Source organism: Carlito syrichta, unplaced genomic scaffold (assembly GCF_000164805.1).
Source record: "Carlito syrichta isolate Samal-C Ts95f unplaced genomic scaffold, Tarsius_syrichta-2.0.1 Scaffold308976, whole genome shotgun sequence".
Taxonomy (NCBI): Eukaryota; Metazoa; Chordata; class Mammalia; order Primates; family Tarsiidae; genus Carlito; species Carlito syrichta.
The window spans coordinates 565,517-582,722 of NW_007253072.1; the positions used below are offsets into that span (position 1 = coordinate 565,517).

Sequence of the window (17,206 nt, forward strand, 5' to 3'; positions counted from 1 at the left end):
ACACCAATGATGCCAGAACAGCCCCAGCCCTGGATTGCTCCTTCCCGATTTCTTATTACGTTAGCCTGAGAAACCCATTAGTGTCAGACACTATTGTATTGTTCTTGTTGCTGTTACTTGCAGCCAAAAGTACTCTTACCCAATAATTTAATCCAGAAGTCTCAACTGGGGGCATTTGGTTTGAGGGCATTCTTGGTTGTCACAGTAACTGGGGAACATTTCTGACATTTGGAAAGTAGAGGGGGTGGCATGGACTATCCTACAGAACTCAGAGGAGAGTTCTACATAATACTCCTCTCAAAATGTCAATAATGTCTCTGCTAGAAACACTGGAAAGTTCCAAGGTTAACCTTCCACCCACCTTCCTCCATTGACTATCTTTGGACAGCCCAAGCTATGCCCATGGTTCTCAAATCTTTACCTGTAATCAGCCTTTTTGCAGTGGTCCCTACCATAAAGCCAGTTAGCTACAGGACATCCCCTAAGTCATTAAACTCAGTATGTTCATTCATTTATTTTCATTTTGACCTCCCAAAAGCCCCTGCTCCTCCTGAATTTCATTTTTATGAATGTCACCCCCATCCCCTGAGTTGCTTCAAGCTAGAAAACCCAGCAGTCACCCCAAGTTCTCTCTCTGTTACCTCCCATGGATAAAGCTGAGGACTGGGCCTTCCTAATGTTGCTCCAGGACATCGCCTCCTTTCTTTTCTTACCAGGCCCAGTTCGGGCTCTTCTCCCTGCCCACCCAGATTCCAGCAAAAGCCTCCTGACTGGTCTCTCTACATCCTGACCTCACTAGCCTCATCCCCACCATCCACTCCCCCTACTGCTGAGAAAACAGTCTTGCCAAGATGCACAGTATTTACAAACTGAGAATTAGAAGCATCATCCCAGAGGACTGTATGTCATTTTTCTTATGATACCTTTTCATCTTTATAATTAAAAAAAATAGTCACAGACCCACAGCTATAGGGATGACTACCTTATAATCCATTTCTGCCTTATGTTTTCTAGGATTCAAGTTAAATTTGCTTCAAACGGTGGCATGTAGCACAAGTGAAGTTTTCACAAAAATTCAAAGTGAAGTCACGTGGTTGGAGAATTAAGGTATCACCGACCAATTGGAGGTGATGGTTGGAGGCCTCAAAAGAACTTGAAGTAAGAACTGTGGTAACCCTGCAAGCTGGTGTGTTATTGCCCAGACTCTCTCTCATACAAACCCATTTGGCACTTTTATTAGCAATAAACGTAGTTGTGAATTATGTATTGAAGTATTCTGTGTTTCCAGTTCCGGGAATTATATGATTAGGTACTCAAAGTGCATGTTTATTTAATGCCAACAAGAATAATTCAAGAGAGAAAGACCTGCTTTACTGGGTTTTGCCTCATTAGCACTGGCATTCAAAAATTGCTCGGTGAACACTTCTTAAATATGAGGCTTAATTATACTGAACTAAAAACAAAAGCTTCAAAATGTTCAATTCCATGTTGTACAATAGACATTTGCTGTATCAGTATTATTGAAGTCAAAACACAGAAAGCAATTGAATATAGAACTGGACATAGGCCAAGTGTTTTTACAATCGAACCATACTGAAGATTTAGTTTCAGCAAAACTGTCATCTATCACATTATACTTACTCTGATATGCCCCTTATGTTGTTTTGTTTATATTTTATCTTAAAATTGGTTTGAGTTTTATAGTTGTAGAAGACAATTATAGTAAGGAGCTTTAAGTGTGTATCTATTTTGGTGACCAACTGCAAAAATAATTTAAGAAAACATTGAGTCCCACAGGATGATGCTCAAGGTTGAAAAACGCAGCTCGGGCCTTCTCTTCCTGCCAGCCCTCCCACACCCCCCTTTTCTGAGTCCTTCAAAACAACTTGCAGACCATTCACCAAACAAGCCAGCCTATTTCAACTGCGTTCTTTCCTCCACCTCGAATGCTCCTGCCTCTACTTCTTCCCCTTACTAAGGACTACTGGCTTCCTAAAATTCTGCTCAGAGGCCAAGTCTCTCTGAACCTCTCTCCAGTACCGCCTGTCCAACTGCCAGTGTGATCGGGGCATCTTTCCCCTTTAAAACCATCGCACCCCGTGATTCCTCCATTGGGGCACACCTCCCCCTGGATTCGCCCAGACATGCTTCTCAGGAGACCACATGCTCATCCAATCCTCCCAACAATCACAGGAGGTAGATATTATGATCTCCCCAATGTCTAAATGAGAAAATGGAGGCTCAGAGCGGTGATGTAGCTTGTCTAAGGTCACAAAGGAATTAAGCAGTAGGACTGGGTCAAGCTGCAATGATCTACTCCAAAACCTTTGCCCTTGCTACTACTAGATCAAAATCCAGTGGCTGAGAAGCAGAAAGATACACAGGGAAACCTGTTAACTCACCTTCAGTTTTTCCTTGAGAATTCTATTCCTTTGTAGTTTTATCATTTCATTTCTTTCTAAAACAGCCTCTCGCTGACTTTGAATAGCTTTCTGGATTGTGAAAGAAATGAAAACATGCACAGAGTCCAGAGTTATAATGCTGATGAGGTGATGGGACACACATATTTTGGGCAGATCTTCATTTGGCCCAGACAGTCAAATATACATACAGAATGTAGCGTGCAATACATATAACACGCAAACCCATGTGTTCATCAACTATGTAACCGGAAAGGCCTCCAGTCAACAGTTGGCTCTTAGCCGTTAACACTCAGTTAAGTTTTTTGGGTATCAAAAGTAATTCATGGATTTTTAACTGAGTGAGGGAGTTGGCATCCCTAAACTCCAAGTTGTTCGAGGATCAATTGTAATATTAATCATGAAAGTATTATTTAAAAATAACCAGTTCATACTCACATTTCCCACCTTTCTTTCCCTGAAATGAAATTGGAAAAATGTAACAGTTACTTAGCTTGTATTACAGTCCCCAGTCTTTTGACTTTCCCTAAAAGCAGCACACACTACCAGGTCTCGGTGCCTTTGCCTAAGCTCTTGCTTTCACCCCATGCACTCTCCTCTGATCCACCTCCGGCATCCAGCTGAAAAAAGCAGCTTTATTTGTCAGTGTTAAGCCAGTGTTTTGTTAACTACAAAATGACCTCTCAACCCTGTCCCAGTCAAAAATGCAGCCCTCTTACCCTGGGTTCCTACAGCACTTTGCTTGTCCCTCACATATAACCTTTAACGCTCTTCTGGATAGTCAGCTCAGAGACAACATGCTTCTGAATGGCAGCATTTTCTAGAACCACAGTATTCACTTAACGCTTACTAAATCAGATTTTATTATGTCTAGTCTTAGTGCTGGCCTTGGAAAAGATAAGCTTGAGATACTATTCTCTGGTAGGGGTACAATGGGGAGAAACTGCAGTGGAAAAAAATGAAGCAAAAACTCCTACCTAGACCTTAAGAGCAAGTTAATTCCTGAAGACAGCAGTCAGACTTAAGTTTCAGGGGGCATGGGGGAAACGGAGGAGGGGACAGGTGAAGGAGTTCTTGTTAGAGCCGAGAAGCATCAATGGTGTCATGTCCCGTGACCATATGCCCTGTGTACCCAGGACAGCTCAGTTTCTATCCAATGAGCCTCTTTAAGGTCTAATGACACCCCCCTCACTCTCAAGAGTGCCCCAATATGGAAGATGAGTTACAGTCTTCCTGGTTATAGGGGAAGCGAATAGGAATCAGCATCTATTAAGCTCTAAAGTGCTTACTTTTCATTATTATTTGTGAGAATATGAGTCTAAGAGAATGCTTCTACTTTTGACTGAAGTTCTCAAACTTTGAGGACCCACTCCAAATGAAGTGAAAATTTTAGGAGAGCGCAAATCTGAAACTGAATCTGACACTTCAAAGCTGTACCCTGCCAGATAGTATTATACACTGAACCCCTAGCTGTGGGGGCATGCAAACTTTCCACACCTATGTGGACGGGTGGGACCACTATATCGCACAGGCTGGGAGGTGCTCTCTGCACCTGAGACAGGCGAGCGGTGCCCCTTGAGCCGTGTGGAGGACAGCTGGTTTGCAGCTAAGCAGCTACCCTGGAATGTTCAGATTCCCGAGACAACATACCCAGAGGTCCTGATGTCCCAGGAAGTCACCCAGTCTTTTCGTTCACCCCCAGCAGTTGCTTCCTGAAGCCCAAGATGCCCCCTGGGTCATGCAGTCAAGCTCTGCCACTTCTGTAAGTCAGGGCCTGTGGAGGAAAGCCCCTGGCTAGGCCCCCATCACGGCGAGCCCAGCATGATACCTCAGGTATTCCGGCAAGTGGAGTTTGTCAGTCTTGGTGATCACCAGGGCCACATCCCTGCAGAAGCCTCGCTGGCAGGCTCTGATGCTCTCACGTAGAAGGTCTTCGTGGGCTCTTCCCCCAGAAACTCTCTCTACGTCACTGATCACCCAGATCACGGCGCACTTGTCGATGGTCTGCGAAACATGACCACAGCAAGTGTCAGCACATGATCGGCACTGCAGGTCTGGAGGACCGGTTCCTTCATGCTTTGCTGACGCCCACCCCTCCCTCAGTTCCACCTCTCACCACTCCCCACTGCACTCTGTGCACCAGACAGACTGAGCGACTCCTACCTTGATCTGTTAACACTCAGGGGCTTTGCATTTGCCACAGCCTCTGCCTAGCTTCCACTTGACCTTCAAGACTCTGCGGAGAACCCCCCGAGAATGTGCTGGCCGCCCCTCCTCTGCGTCCTCTAACACCTGGACTTACCCACCAGCACCTCCCAGAGCGACTGCAGTGAGTCTGCTCTCTGCCTCTGACGCAAAGGGGCTGTGCGCTCCTTTCCTTTCGTCTTGGAATCCACATCACCTCAAGCCCAGTGCTCATCCATGCAAGAGGCTTCATGGACGTGAGTGGCATCAGGGACTGAGAGGAGTCAGCAAATCAGCCCTCCAGACTCAGATCCATCACCGGCTTGCTTTCCCTCAGTTTTCCTCGGGGGGAAAGTATTGTTCTTCCAGAGCTAATTTTAGTGGTGCATCTACCCCAAAGCTGTCACCTTGTGGCATCGTTTTGATATTTGCCACTGTGTGTTCCAGCACATGGCCAGAAATCACATGACGCCAGTTGCAAAGGTCGAGGAACATGAAATTACAAGTTATTAATTAACAGGAAAAATGTTGAGATTAACACAGGGCCACGCTACTATGGATCTGGACCTCCTCTGTGCATGAAAGGACTCAGATCAGGCAAGAAAACAAAAGCCATCACTGCCCTTCCACTTCCAAATTACAGTCAACTCAGGGAAACTTTGGGCTCTGAAGAGTCAACCCAGTAGGCGGTGAATGGTCAGTCAGGCTGTGGAAGACTTTAAGGATACCAGGCCAGTAGCTCCTCGAGGGCGGGACCTCTGTCACCTCTGTATTCCCCATGGTCTTGGTAAACTACAGGTGCTTAATAAACGTGTATGACTATGAGACAAAGACTGCAATCATAAAGGTTGCAGGAATTGTTTCAGGCCTCACACAAAGCTCCTGACTGCCAGGATTTGGTGAAGTTAGGGTCGCAGAAAAACAGAAAAGCATTTCTATAAAACAAGAACGACTGAAACTAGGAGTGGATGGGATGGCATCCTGCCACTGCGACCTCTATCCCCCCCACCACTCCCCATGATGAGAATGGGCCTAGGGGTTAGGTGACCTGCCTCAGGTCACGACTTTTAAGTGGCAGACCAGGGACACCGAAGTTTTAGGGAAGGCAAAGCTGGCAGCCTGAGCGAAGGGAAGGGCCACTGTGCTCTGTTCTCCCTGCAGAGAGGAAAGACTTGAGTAACTCCTTGTGAGAGGATATCGCAAAACCACAAGAATGCGGAGGCGTTGGGAACACTCCCTTCACTTCAGCCGACCTTTTCAGAGACTGTGCTTGAGCCAACGTGCCGGCTCTGATACACTGCCCAGCGTATCTGAACTGGCTGCAGCCACAGCTCCATCCGGTAAGGGGCCTGGCCACCTCCCTAAGCTGTCGTCCCCTTGGCCGGGCCTGGAACTAGCTGAGGTCGGTGATTCCGCTCAAGAGCTTAGACCCTGCGGAAACGAAGCCTCACACGGCCAGGCCTTCATCTTAAAGGAAGCAGATACGGGGTTGTTCTGGACAGAGAGGTGGTAGAGAGAGCCTGGCTGAGAAGTTAAGAAACCTGCTCTCAGCCGGGCTCGGTAGCTCAGCCTGTAATCCCGCGCCTTGGGAGGCTGCGGTGAGTGGATTGCCTGAGCCCGTGGGTTCGAGACACACCTGAGCAACTTGGCGAGACCTCATCTCTACAATAAATTAAAAAAAAAAAAAAAAAAAATGAGCCGGGTGTGGTAGCGCGTGCCTGTAGTTCCAGCTACTCGGAAGGCTGAAGTGGAAGGATCGCCGGAGCCCAGCAGGTCGACGCTGCAGTGGCCAGGAGCAGCCACGGCACTCCAGTCTGGGCGACAGAGTGACACTCCAACTCAAAAAAAAAAAGAAAAAAAAAACCTGCTCTCCAGTTCAAACTCTGTTGCTCACATGCTGTGTAGTCTTGGGCAAGAGTTTAAAGAACTGGATTCTCCGGTAGCTTCTGTGCAGCTCATAACTCAGTAATACTGGTCCTTCCGCCTCCTCCCCAGCCCCTGTCCTGTGTTCCCACCCTATACTCCACTGCACCGGCTGCCACCACGCCCCTTCTTCCTCTCTCCATCACTCGCCCACCCTGTCCCTGTGGACTCTGCTTACTCTCAGGTCCCTCTATCGCTGGCCCTACGTGCGCATCGCACGTTCTTGTTCTGGACACAAGCAAACCCCGTGATGCCTCTCTCCCAACCTCTCTGACCACCCACCTGCCACTGCCCTGAGGTTTAGAATATAGAAAGTAGAATTAATTCCAGTGAACTCAGAAAATCCCCTAAGCTGGGAGTCGAGCTATCTTTGTTGTCTCAGAAAGGCGGAGGAGTTGAAGGAAGAGAATGAAACTGAAGAAGGCAGTCACCTTTTTCCACATCTCGTCCCTCTTGCTGTTGAAGTCGCCTGTGCCTGGGATGTCCACCAGCACGACCCCTTCTGGGATCAGCTCAGATTTGGGAAGAGTTACTTCCACGTATTTGATCAAGGGCCAGATGTGTGTCTCAGCGGACTCTCCATCCCAGCGTCTCCTCTGAGTGCGGATGTAGGGATCCAGCTTGACAGACAGCGCTCCCGCCTGAGGAAGGAGGAAGCGTCACATACCCTGGCTGCTCCCCAGCTCTGTTCTCCTGGGGCGGCTGTGATGCAGGTTTGTGGAAGGTATCCTGAGTAATGGCAAAAATGCACTGGACGATGGGTGCCAGGAGGCCTGCCATCTGGTCTGTAGAGCCAAGACCTTAAGAGCCAGGAAGGATCTTGACATCAGGAAATGTAGGCTTCTTAACTTACAGATGAAAAAAACCCGAAGTCACCTAAAATGAGACTTCAGGAAAGTTACAGCATAACTGGATAATAAAGCTGTCTCCTAAATGCCATTCAATGCTAAAATGAGTGTAATAGGCTATTTTCTAAATTTTAAAGAGAGAGGATTCTTCCCATGTGGCTCATGTGAACATTTTAATTACCAGAAAGTCAGTAATGACTACAGAAATTGACAGTGACCATATTTTCCAAATTGAAATTGATTTTCAAAAGGTTTTTTAGGTCAGGCGCAGTGGCTCAGTCTGTAATCCCAGCACTTTGGGAGGCCGAGGCAAGTGGATTGCCTGAGCCCGTGGGTTCAAGACCAGCCTGGGCAACTTGGTGAGATCTCGTCTCTACAATAAATCAAAAATTAGCCAGGCGTGGTAGCACGCGCCTGTAGTTCTAGCTACTTGGAAGGCTGAGACAGAAGGATTGCTGAAGCCCAGCAGGTCGATGCTGCGGTGGCCATGGGTGTGCCACTGCACTCCAGACTGGGCAACAGAGTGAGACTCCAACTCAAAAAAAAAAAGAAAAGAAAAGATTAAAACTTTTTGAGAAAGTTTATTAGACAAGAAGGAAGTACAGGAAAAGGCAGGGGCTTGAAAAGTCTCTTTCTGCAAGAGGGCTCAGCCCAATAAACTGTGGTTTTGGGCAAACCACTATGGAAGGCAAACTCAGACTCCCTCATCTAGGTCCAGAATCTCTAAGGGAAACCCCGAGTTTGTAACCTCACTCAATGAGATGGTAATTCTGTTGCCCTTGTTTCAATGGGGGTAAATTTGTACACTGGGAAGGAATATTTCTAAACATGCAGGTGACAAAGAAATGAATATATTGCTACCCTTGTGTATGTTATGTATATTCAGATAAAGGAACCTGTTCTGCAATAATTGCGTTTCTTTGTATATGTTCCATCTATGTTTTAGATATTAGGAATTTAATAATTTTAATAATAATATTCATTTGAATGCTATGAGAAATGAGTGCGATATTTGTTTGATTTTATAGATACATAAAACATAGCAAAGGGCTTTGAAAATGTTTCCTTCATTTGATTTCTAGGTATGCTCAGTCAAGTATTTAAAATATTTTAAGAAACTCAAACATATTAAACCTTAACTGTAATACCAAAAACCTGTGGAAATTTGATTATGTATATAAGTAAGCATTAAATATTTAAGGAAGATTTGCTTTGTTAATCAGGAGATAAATAAACATTGAGCTTTAAGATAAGTATAAGCAATCATTCTCATTTATATAAAAATTGCCAGATTTGTAAATAGAATAACAATATTTTAAAGGTGAGTTTTAAGATACAAGAAAAACCAGGCATTTATTTTATTTTATTTTTTTGAGTCAGAGGCTTACTCTGTCACCCAGGCTGGAGTGCAGTGGCATGCTCTGGCCACCGCAGCCTCGACCCACTGAGCTCTGGCGATCCTTCCGCCTCAGCCTTCCGAGTAGCCGGAATTATAGGTGCGCACTACCACGCCTGGCTAATTTTTTTGATTTATTGTAGAGATGAGGTCTCGCTGCCCAGACGGGTTTCGAATTCGCGGGCTCAGGCAATCCACTCACCTCAGCCTCCCAAAGGCGCGGGATTACAGGCTGAGCCACCGAGCCCGGCTTATGAATTGAATTGTAAATGAAAATGAAAATTGATGATGAAGGCAAGAATACTGTTCTACTAGTTGCCTATTGACTGTCCATCCCGTCCTTCTGTGCCAGCAGAACCCTCATATTTTTGTCTGTTTTCTTGGGAAGGCAGTAGAGGGGACTGGTCTAAGCAAATCATGACAAGTCTACTTCTTGCTTTCTCTAGACTCCCTTTCAGTTAGGAAGGGTCATGTGGCTCAGTTCTGAAAAATAAAATCTACACAGAAATTTGATGGAGGTATTTCTGGGAAAACTTTTACTTTCTGATGAAAGGAGAGAGGTGGTTGGTGCCAGTTTTTTATTTACTTCTTCCTTCCAGGAGGCTAGCTGTGAAGTCTAGTGCTCCAGTAGCAATCTCATGGCTATGAGGATGACGGACGGCCAAGGGAACCAGAGGTGCCGAGCCTGACATTGCTGAGCCACTAAGCCAACCTGAGACCCCTACTGCCTTCTTCTTATACAAGAAAATTAATAAGACCCTATTTGTTTCAGCCATCATAAGTCTTTTTAAAAATCACTTTCAGCCCAAATCATCCCTAATTAATCCTCAAGTAACCACAAGACTTTTCTGTACACAAATGCTCCTCCATTCAGACACGAAAAATTCCCATTTGACAACCATAAATAATGAAAGGTAACTTGGGGGCCATGATACTTCTGATTTGGGTGTCAACATATTTCCAATAAAAGCACAGTACCACAAGCACGTCCCCTAAATAGATTCAACTATTATACTTAAGATCCATGACGAAATAGAGAAAAGCAGTTTTGTCGCTACCTCTTCTGCCTTGAGGGTGATAATTCTGGAGGTGGGAATCTTCCCCTTGGGTTTCGCCCTTAGAAGCTCTTCATAGCTCTTAATTTCTGCCCCATTTCCATAAACCATCTGTAACTTCCAGACGGCATCCTCTGTGGCGTCATCCCCGTCCCATGCGTCCGCCTCTTCTCCGCCCAGCTCCTCCGTCCCATGCAGAAGTTTAGTCAAGTTCTTCAGCTCCTCCTTCCACTCCTGCAGAGGCAGAGTGGGACCAAGCCCCTCAAGACACAGACACCAAAAACAACCACAAAAGGAGGGGCCCATTTTCCCCCCATGAAGGGCCAGGGGGGCTGCATATTTCAAAAATGTAAGCTCATCCAATCCAGGGCCCAAAGAGAGAAGTGGCTTGTTCAAAGTCCCATAAACAACGGTTACAGGACCTGGCTGGAATGCCCATCTTGTGCTGTTGAACTCTCATTCTGTGATATGCCCTTTTCATTCAACAAAGGCATGAGCTACGGTTACAAGGAATATAACATTAATCATTGAAAGACAGTGGGAAGGAAAGAAACAGAAGGAAGGAAGGGAGGGAGGAAAGGAAGGCAAGGAGGGAAGGAGGGGAAAGGGAGTGAAGAAGGAAAGAAAGAAGGGAGGTAGAGAGAGAGAGAGGGAGGAGGGAGGGAGGGAGGGAGGGAAGGAACACTCACCTGGTCAGAGAGAAGGTGGATTTTGGCCTCGTACTGCACACAGCAGCCTGAGCTCACTTGTACAACGCATGAAGTGCATATACTTTCTCCAGACACTGGTAGAAACATGGCTTGCTGGATAATGGCATTGATCAGGGAGCTCTTTCCAGCCCCAGAGCTTCCAAAGAGTCCAATGTAGATTGGATCTAGTGATGGCTTTTCAATTAAGGCAAGAAGTCTATTTCTGGATCAATTTTAAAATGCACATTGTCATATTCATCGAAGTATAGTGTGAAGAACATCAAAGCAGAATGCAAAAGACCTGAGTTCTAATCCTGGACATACCACTACAGCCTTCTGAATCTTTCCTTTCTTGTTGGTCAAAGACTATTAATCCCTGTTTACTACACAGAGTTTGTTTGGGGATCAAGCAAGATTATGCAAGCATATTTGGTAATGGCAATTCTATGCAAACTCTGTGATGTCTAGATGAATGTGAGGCATCCTTATTTGTGTTCTATGGAAACTGCATATTCTTGACCCTGGAAATAAAATGTATCCAGAGGTAAAGTAGTATTTGGAGTAATACAGAGTCTTTCTGAGCCAGAGAAATTGCAGCCTCATCACTCAAGTCCTTCAGGTAAGCTAGGCACAAATAGTTTGGGGTGTAGCCTGGGAGTCACACAGCCTGGGGCAGGTTCTGGGCCCTCTCACTGGCCAACAGTGTCACTTGCTCAATGCCTTGGCCTCTCTGAACCTCAATTTCAGTAAAATGGAAATGATTGTAACAGCTCCCTCTTTACAGGGCATTGTGTGAATTAAACAGCATTTGATATATGTAAAGTATTTAGCAGATTACCTGACACCAGTGACAGCTCAATGAGTGGCAACTATCAGTTATTATAATATGGCCCATAGCTACAGAAAGTTTCAGCCTTCTTTGATTAATTTCTAATTGAAAACTCCCTTCTTTGTTGCTGGGAAAAAGCACCTACAATTACCTAAGGAAAGACAAGACATCAGATTTCAGGGTAGTGGATTTCAGACTCACATGAGATACTTGACTCCATTAGGGATGCTGTCATCCAGGAAGACAGACTGAATAAGTTTCTGATAGGTGTTGCTCAAAACCCTTCTGGTCCGCGATTCCAGCTTTTCATCTGGAATCAATAGAGACACATTACCTGCAAGTACCTAGGTCTCCAAAGGAGAATTCTGCTGAACATTGCAGAGAAGGAAAAAAAGAAATGGAATGAAAAGCCAGTTAAACGAGATATCGAGTTATCTGGCACTAGAGATAATGACTCATTGGAAACAGTAATCACTGATTCTGAAAACCTCCAGAGTCGGGTTGCTCTGAAATTCCTGGTAACAGAAGTCATCGTATGCTTTATACCATGGACTTTAGCCCTTCCAGATTCTTCTCTCCTGTGATCATAAAGAGGAAAAAACCGCAAGGATACCACGTCAAACACTCACTTAAGCACCAAACTAATAATCTTCACAGTTTTTGTTTTAATCAGAAACAGGTTATTATGATAACAACCCTTCTCCAGAGATGCCTAGAGATAAATTTTCAAATTACGTATCTCTGCAGAGACTTTGAGGGATCTCTTTCTGAAATAGGTTCATTTAAAGATGTTTCATCCAGTTTCAGAATTTTTTTTTTTTTTTTTGAGTCAGAGTCTCACTCCGTTGCCCAGGCTGAGTGCAGTGGCATGCTCATGGCCACCCCAGCATCAACCTGCTGGACTCAGGCGATCCTTCTGCCTCAGACTTTCCAGTAGATGGAACTACAGGCACACACTACCATGCCCGACTAATTTTTTGATTTATTGTAGAGATGAGGTCTTGCCAAGTTGCCCAGGCTGTTCTCGAACCTGTGGGCTCATGCAATCCCCTCACCTCGGCCTCCCAAAATGCTGGGATTATAGGCATTACACTGCGTCCGGCCCAGCTTCAGAATTTAACCTTCTCATCCTTTGAGCATTTTGGCATATGAGGGGGGACCCCAAGAAAAATCAGAAATATCTTTTGGAGGGTGAACTCCTTGTAGTACACTCAAAATTTGTTCTTCTGTATCACATCGTCAACCAAAGTTTTTATCTGGAAGTCTTGAGATGGTTGTATCATAATCTGAAGAAAAGACATCTCAAGTGTGGCAAACAGGTGACTGGTTCTTCCATCATGACAACGCACTTGCCCACACCATACTGAGTGTTCAGCAGTTTTTTACCAAAATGGGCAAGACCCCCATGCAGCACCCTCCCTATTCACCTGATCTCACTCCCAACCACTCTTTTTTGTTTGTTTCCTCATATGAAAAAAAGTCCTCAAAGGGAAACGTTTTGTTGATGTGCAAGAGGTGAGACAAGAAACAGCAGAAGCACTAAAAGGCATCAAAATTAATGAGTTCAGAAACTGTTTACAGCGGTGGAAAAAACTCAACGGTATATTGCATCAAATGGAGAGTACTTTGAAGGTGACTAAAGTTTAAACATTAAGAATAATACCCAATTTTAAAAATAAATTCGGTGGTATTTGTTTGTTTGTTTGTTTAGAAACAGAGTCTGTCTTTGTTGCCCAGGTTGGAATGTTGTAGCGTGATCATGGCTCACTGCAACCTCAACCTCCTCGGCTCACGTAATCCTCCCTTCTTAGTTTCCCAAGTAGCTGGAACTGCAGGTGCATGTCATCATCCCTGGTTGATTTTATTTCATTTTTTGCAGACGGGGTCTCACTGTGTTGTCCAAGCTGGTCTTAAGCTCCTGGCTTCTCGTGCTCTCCCATTTCAGTGCTGGGATTACAGGCATGAGCCACCATGCTGAGTTGGCATTTTAACAGATTTGGAAAAGAACAGCACCATGTTAAAACAAGTTGTGCAACAGTTTCATGACACTCACATTCCTTCAGGGCACTCTGCTCCATGGAGGGAAATGCTCGGAACCGCTTGTCTCGATCTGATCGTCGTCTCTTTTTCATTGGTTCTTTAGATAAGGCATCATCAACTAGAGATGAACAGAGGTTATACGAGATTATAGGTCTTGGGGCATGGTACCTTGACCTCATCTTATCAACACACAAACCGGAGTCTTAGAGGACCTCTACCAGCTCTGTCAGCCCATAAACTCATTTGAAAAAAAACACTTGTTGGGTCATTTCAGTTTGGTTCCTACTTCTCAGAGTCACAGACTTTCTGCATTTAGTTCTAAAACGGAGAGTTCAATATATCTCCCCAGATGAAAAGTTTCTACTTTGAAGTCCTCAGAAGCCAACGTGGCCAAGATTTAGGAAATCAACCAACTGTGTAGGGAAAAGCCTAAGTGTGGGGTGAAGAAAGGTCTTGGGGGGGTCTCTTCAGACTAGGAAGAAAATTGATCAGAAGCAGACTGCAAAGGAAAGTATGGACCATGTGAACAGGGCAAATCACTTCTCCCTGAGCCTCTTACAGTGTCTCCATCTGTAAAACGAGGGAGCTGACAAAAAATTAAGTATTACAGGAGTTTTTTGAGGGTAGCCTACAAGATGGATGCTCTTCAGAGACTAAATTTGGGGGAATTTTTCCCCTTCATCACTGAGAGACATTGGCAGCTGTTTCCTTATACAGACAAGAACAGAAACCAGATCTTTGCAGCTCTGCAGATTCATTCACTTCAAGTGGTTGCCCTTGGTTATGATATAATCCTCAGGAAAGGGTATAGCCAAAAATGTTCTATTTGGGGTGGGCTTTAGAAAACACTCCTTGGTGGCGTTCACCTGGCTGGAAAGAGGCAATAGGTAGGCCCTTGGGATGAAGGCTGTTGATAGGGTCCTAACCCAGTGCTCCTGGGGCTGGCTTGTGCCTTAGGAAATGGTTGTGACATGAGCCAGAAGAGTTGACCCCCCAGGAATTACTATATGATAAGCTCCGCGTATAGGAGGACAGGAGGCTCTGAAACTGAATGTGACATTAAGAGGTCCTTTCCTGAAGAACCACAGAGGAGGAGCTTCATTTGAGGACCCAAGATGGGAGCTCAAGCAGAAGGCCCACCCCTGCCTCTGGGCTCCAGACCTGGGTCTCCCACACATTCCAGGCAGCCTTCCCCCTCTGTTCAGCCTTGCATCTTCCAGTACAAATTCTGCTGCGCTCTGAAGCCAGTAGAATAGTCTAGGGCAGAGCCATGCTATTTGCCACCTCATGCTCATGCAGTCACAGGGAGGTTCTACTTTAGACTCTTCTGTCTCAGACATTCTACTTATGACTGAGTTCAGCGCAGAGAATTCATCCTGGTTCAGTGTGAGGACCGCACTAGAACTAAATACCAAGTGGTTGCTGGCTCGGTGGCTGGAGCTGGAGAGAAAAAGTCAGAGAAAAAGCACATGTCACTGAGGCACCTAGGCCAGCTATGAGCTGAAGAACACTTTGGTCTGTGTTCCAAAAGGCATCTTGTAATTCCAGGATGTTTCCAAGACCTGTCTGTGGAACGAATGCAAAAGGATGTCAATGCAGTAAGTCAGAAGCTCTTTTGTGTAAACAATGTTTACATACATAGCAGTCTCTTAGCCACAAGTATAAAATAAGGGACAAGTTCACACATCCAGGGCCCTTATTCCAACTTTATACGAACTGGCAATTAATCTGACAAGAGATTAAATGCTCATGTCTCAACTAAAGTAAAGGCTGAGAAGTCAGAAAAAATAGCTGGGCTTAAATTTTTTTCTTCAGTTTCTCAAATGTGAAGCCACCTGGAAAGGAGAAAGTGTATTATCTTGGATTTATGCCAGGTAAGGGTAGTAACTAAAATGAACTGGAATAAACTTGGATCATAGCTCTTATTCTCTTTAACTGCGCAGGCACTTTTTGTCTTTTCCAATATTCTCCACCGAATTATCCTCCGAACCATCAGCAGTGGTGGGCCGAGGCAGTTCAAAAACACAGCCTTACTCTACTGCTGCTGTTTCTTCTTGCTGCCACAAGGTGTCACCTTCGAAAATTGATCCCACACCGTTGGAGCCCAGATATGTAGTGTCACTATTGATTCAGCCTATTGCCAGAGAAGGTCACGGATCTTCTAAGCCAAATTTAGTCCTTCCAAGTTCATCAGGACTGAGCTTGACCAAGAGGACCTCAGAGTTGCAGCCATGCTTCACTTGCTGGCTATCACACCACTGACCTGAAGACAATGCTTTCCCCCAAGGGAATTCATCCCCTGGGGGCGAGAAAAATTTTCCCCGTCTAGCCGCAAAGCACAAAGGATGTGATACACCTGTTTTCTGCATGTGGGGGGTTACGTCCCTGCCACTGTCCCAGGGAAGCCTCCAGGAAGCCTCCATCAGCCTTCTGAGGGAGAAAAGTCACCCACACTGACTCCAACATGACTCACCCTTAATGGAGCCCCTCCAACAGGCCTACATCTGTCCTTCCAAGAAAAGCCGCCTGATATCATTCCAGGTGCCTTACATTTCCCATCGTAAGAGAGGCTACCTTCAGAGTCCGAGGTGACTGTTTCTGGAACATTCTTTTATTTAAAGGCTGGAAACTCTACAAATTTAACTGTTGGTTGAATAGTTCATGTCTTTATGAATAGGCTATTTTAGTTACTGATGAAATAATTGATATCTATTCGCTATTTAACTTGCATGAGAAAGCAAATTCTGAATAAAGAGCAAGGAACAATGACTCCAGCTAAATACAGTCTCAACCCCTTTGCCTTCACTCATAAGACATGGACTCCATCAGGAGATACTGCAGGGATGTTACCTGGATGTGGCTCCCAACCCACACAGTCCTCAGTTTCAGCCATCCCCTGTGACGTGAATGCCTGTTCCTGTCCACTTGGGAGAACCAGCCTGAAAAGACAAAGTACAACACAGGGTGGGACACCAGAAATTGAAAATACAAAAAGCAAAACCCGAGAATATGTAAATCTATCTGCTGTGCCTTGTTTATGACCATTCCAACTTCCTGCTCAATCTCTCACAATGCCTAGTTCACTGCTTGATTTCAGTGTAACAAAGATCAACGTTTGCCTGCTGGTTTCAATAATACTTGTCTCTACAAAAATTTAAACTGATATCACCTGAGATCTGAGGTAACTTATTCTGAAATGAGAATAAACCTTTGGTGACCAGAGCTGTGAAGGTGAAGTTATTTAGCTTTGCTGCTTTGAGTGGAGTTCACGTCCCAGTGCAGTAAGCCTTGAACCCTCGTGTCAGTGATATTTAGTTCGAGCACGTCTCGGCAAGAATCTGGGAGGTGGATGGAATATTTGGTATTTCCAGGTTCCCTGGAGTGCTCTGGGACTACTGACCGAGGAAGGAGATGCAGTAACTAGGTCCTCTGGACCTTTCTCATCGCCCCACCCCCACTACAACCAGGAGGACATCCCTACAGGGGGCCATATGAGGCCTGCAGCATGCAGCATCTGCAGGAGGGAGAGGAGAGGCAGACCCCAAAGGTAAAATGTCAGATCTAGTCTGTCTCCGGTCCACCGGCAGGTAGGATGTGGACATGGAAGGAGAACTGGACCCATGGAGGCAGAGGGCACTGCTCAGATAGGGTGGGAATCCATTAGCCTGGAACTTCTTCATCTCTACCCACATGGGAGAATCTGGGGAACACCAGGGGGAGTACCCGAAGTGCCCACTCTCCATTATCTACTGTTTCTGTTTGGCTCACTCAGTGGTGTGTTTCAAAAGCAGAGTCATCAGCCCTTCTGAAATATGCAAAACC

The 17,206-nt window shown here is 45.4% G+C and overlaps 1 protein-coding gene across 1 annotated transcript in view; it reads right to left on the reverse strand.

Annotated features, from left to right (window-relative positions):
- Positions 1-16,277, reverse strand: part of NUGGC (nuclear GTPase, germinal center associated) — a 45,396-nt gene extending 29,119 nt beyond the window's left edge. The window contains exons 1-9 of the mRNA XM_008066513.1: positions 16,235-16,277; positions 13,398-13,502; positions 11,546-11,654; positions 10,516-10,738; positions 9,830-10,060; positions 6,959-7,168; positions 4,249-4,424; positions 2,859-2,877; positions 2,403-2,492 (exon numbers count right to left, since the gene is read on the reverse strand). Of these exons, the coding sequence (XP_008064704.1) occupies positions 2,403-2,492; positions 2,859-2,877; positions 4,249-4,424; positions 6,959-7,168; positions 9,830-10,060; positions 10,516-10,738; positions 11,546-11,654; positions 13,398-13,502; positions 16,235-16,277 (1,206 nt within the window). The remainder of the gene's footprint in view (positions 1-2,402; positions 2,493-2,858; positions 2,878-4,248; positions 4,425-6,958; positions 7,169-9,829; positions 10,061-10,515; positions 10,739-11,545; positions 11,655-13,397; positions 13,503-16,234) is intronic.
- Positions 16,278-17,206: the final 929 nt, after the last annotated feature.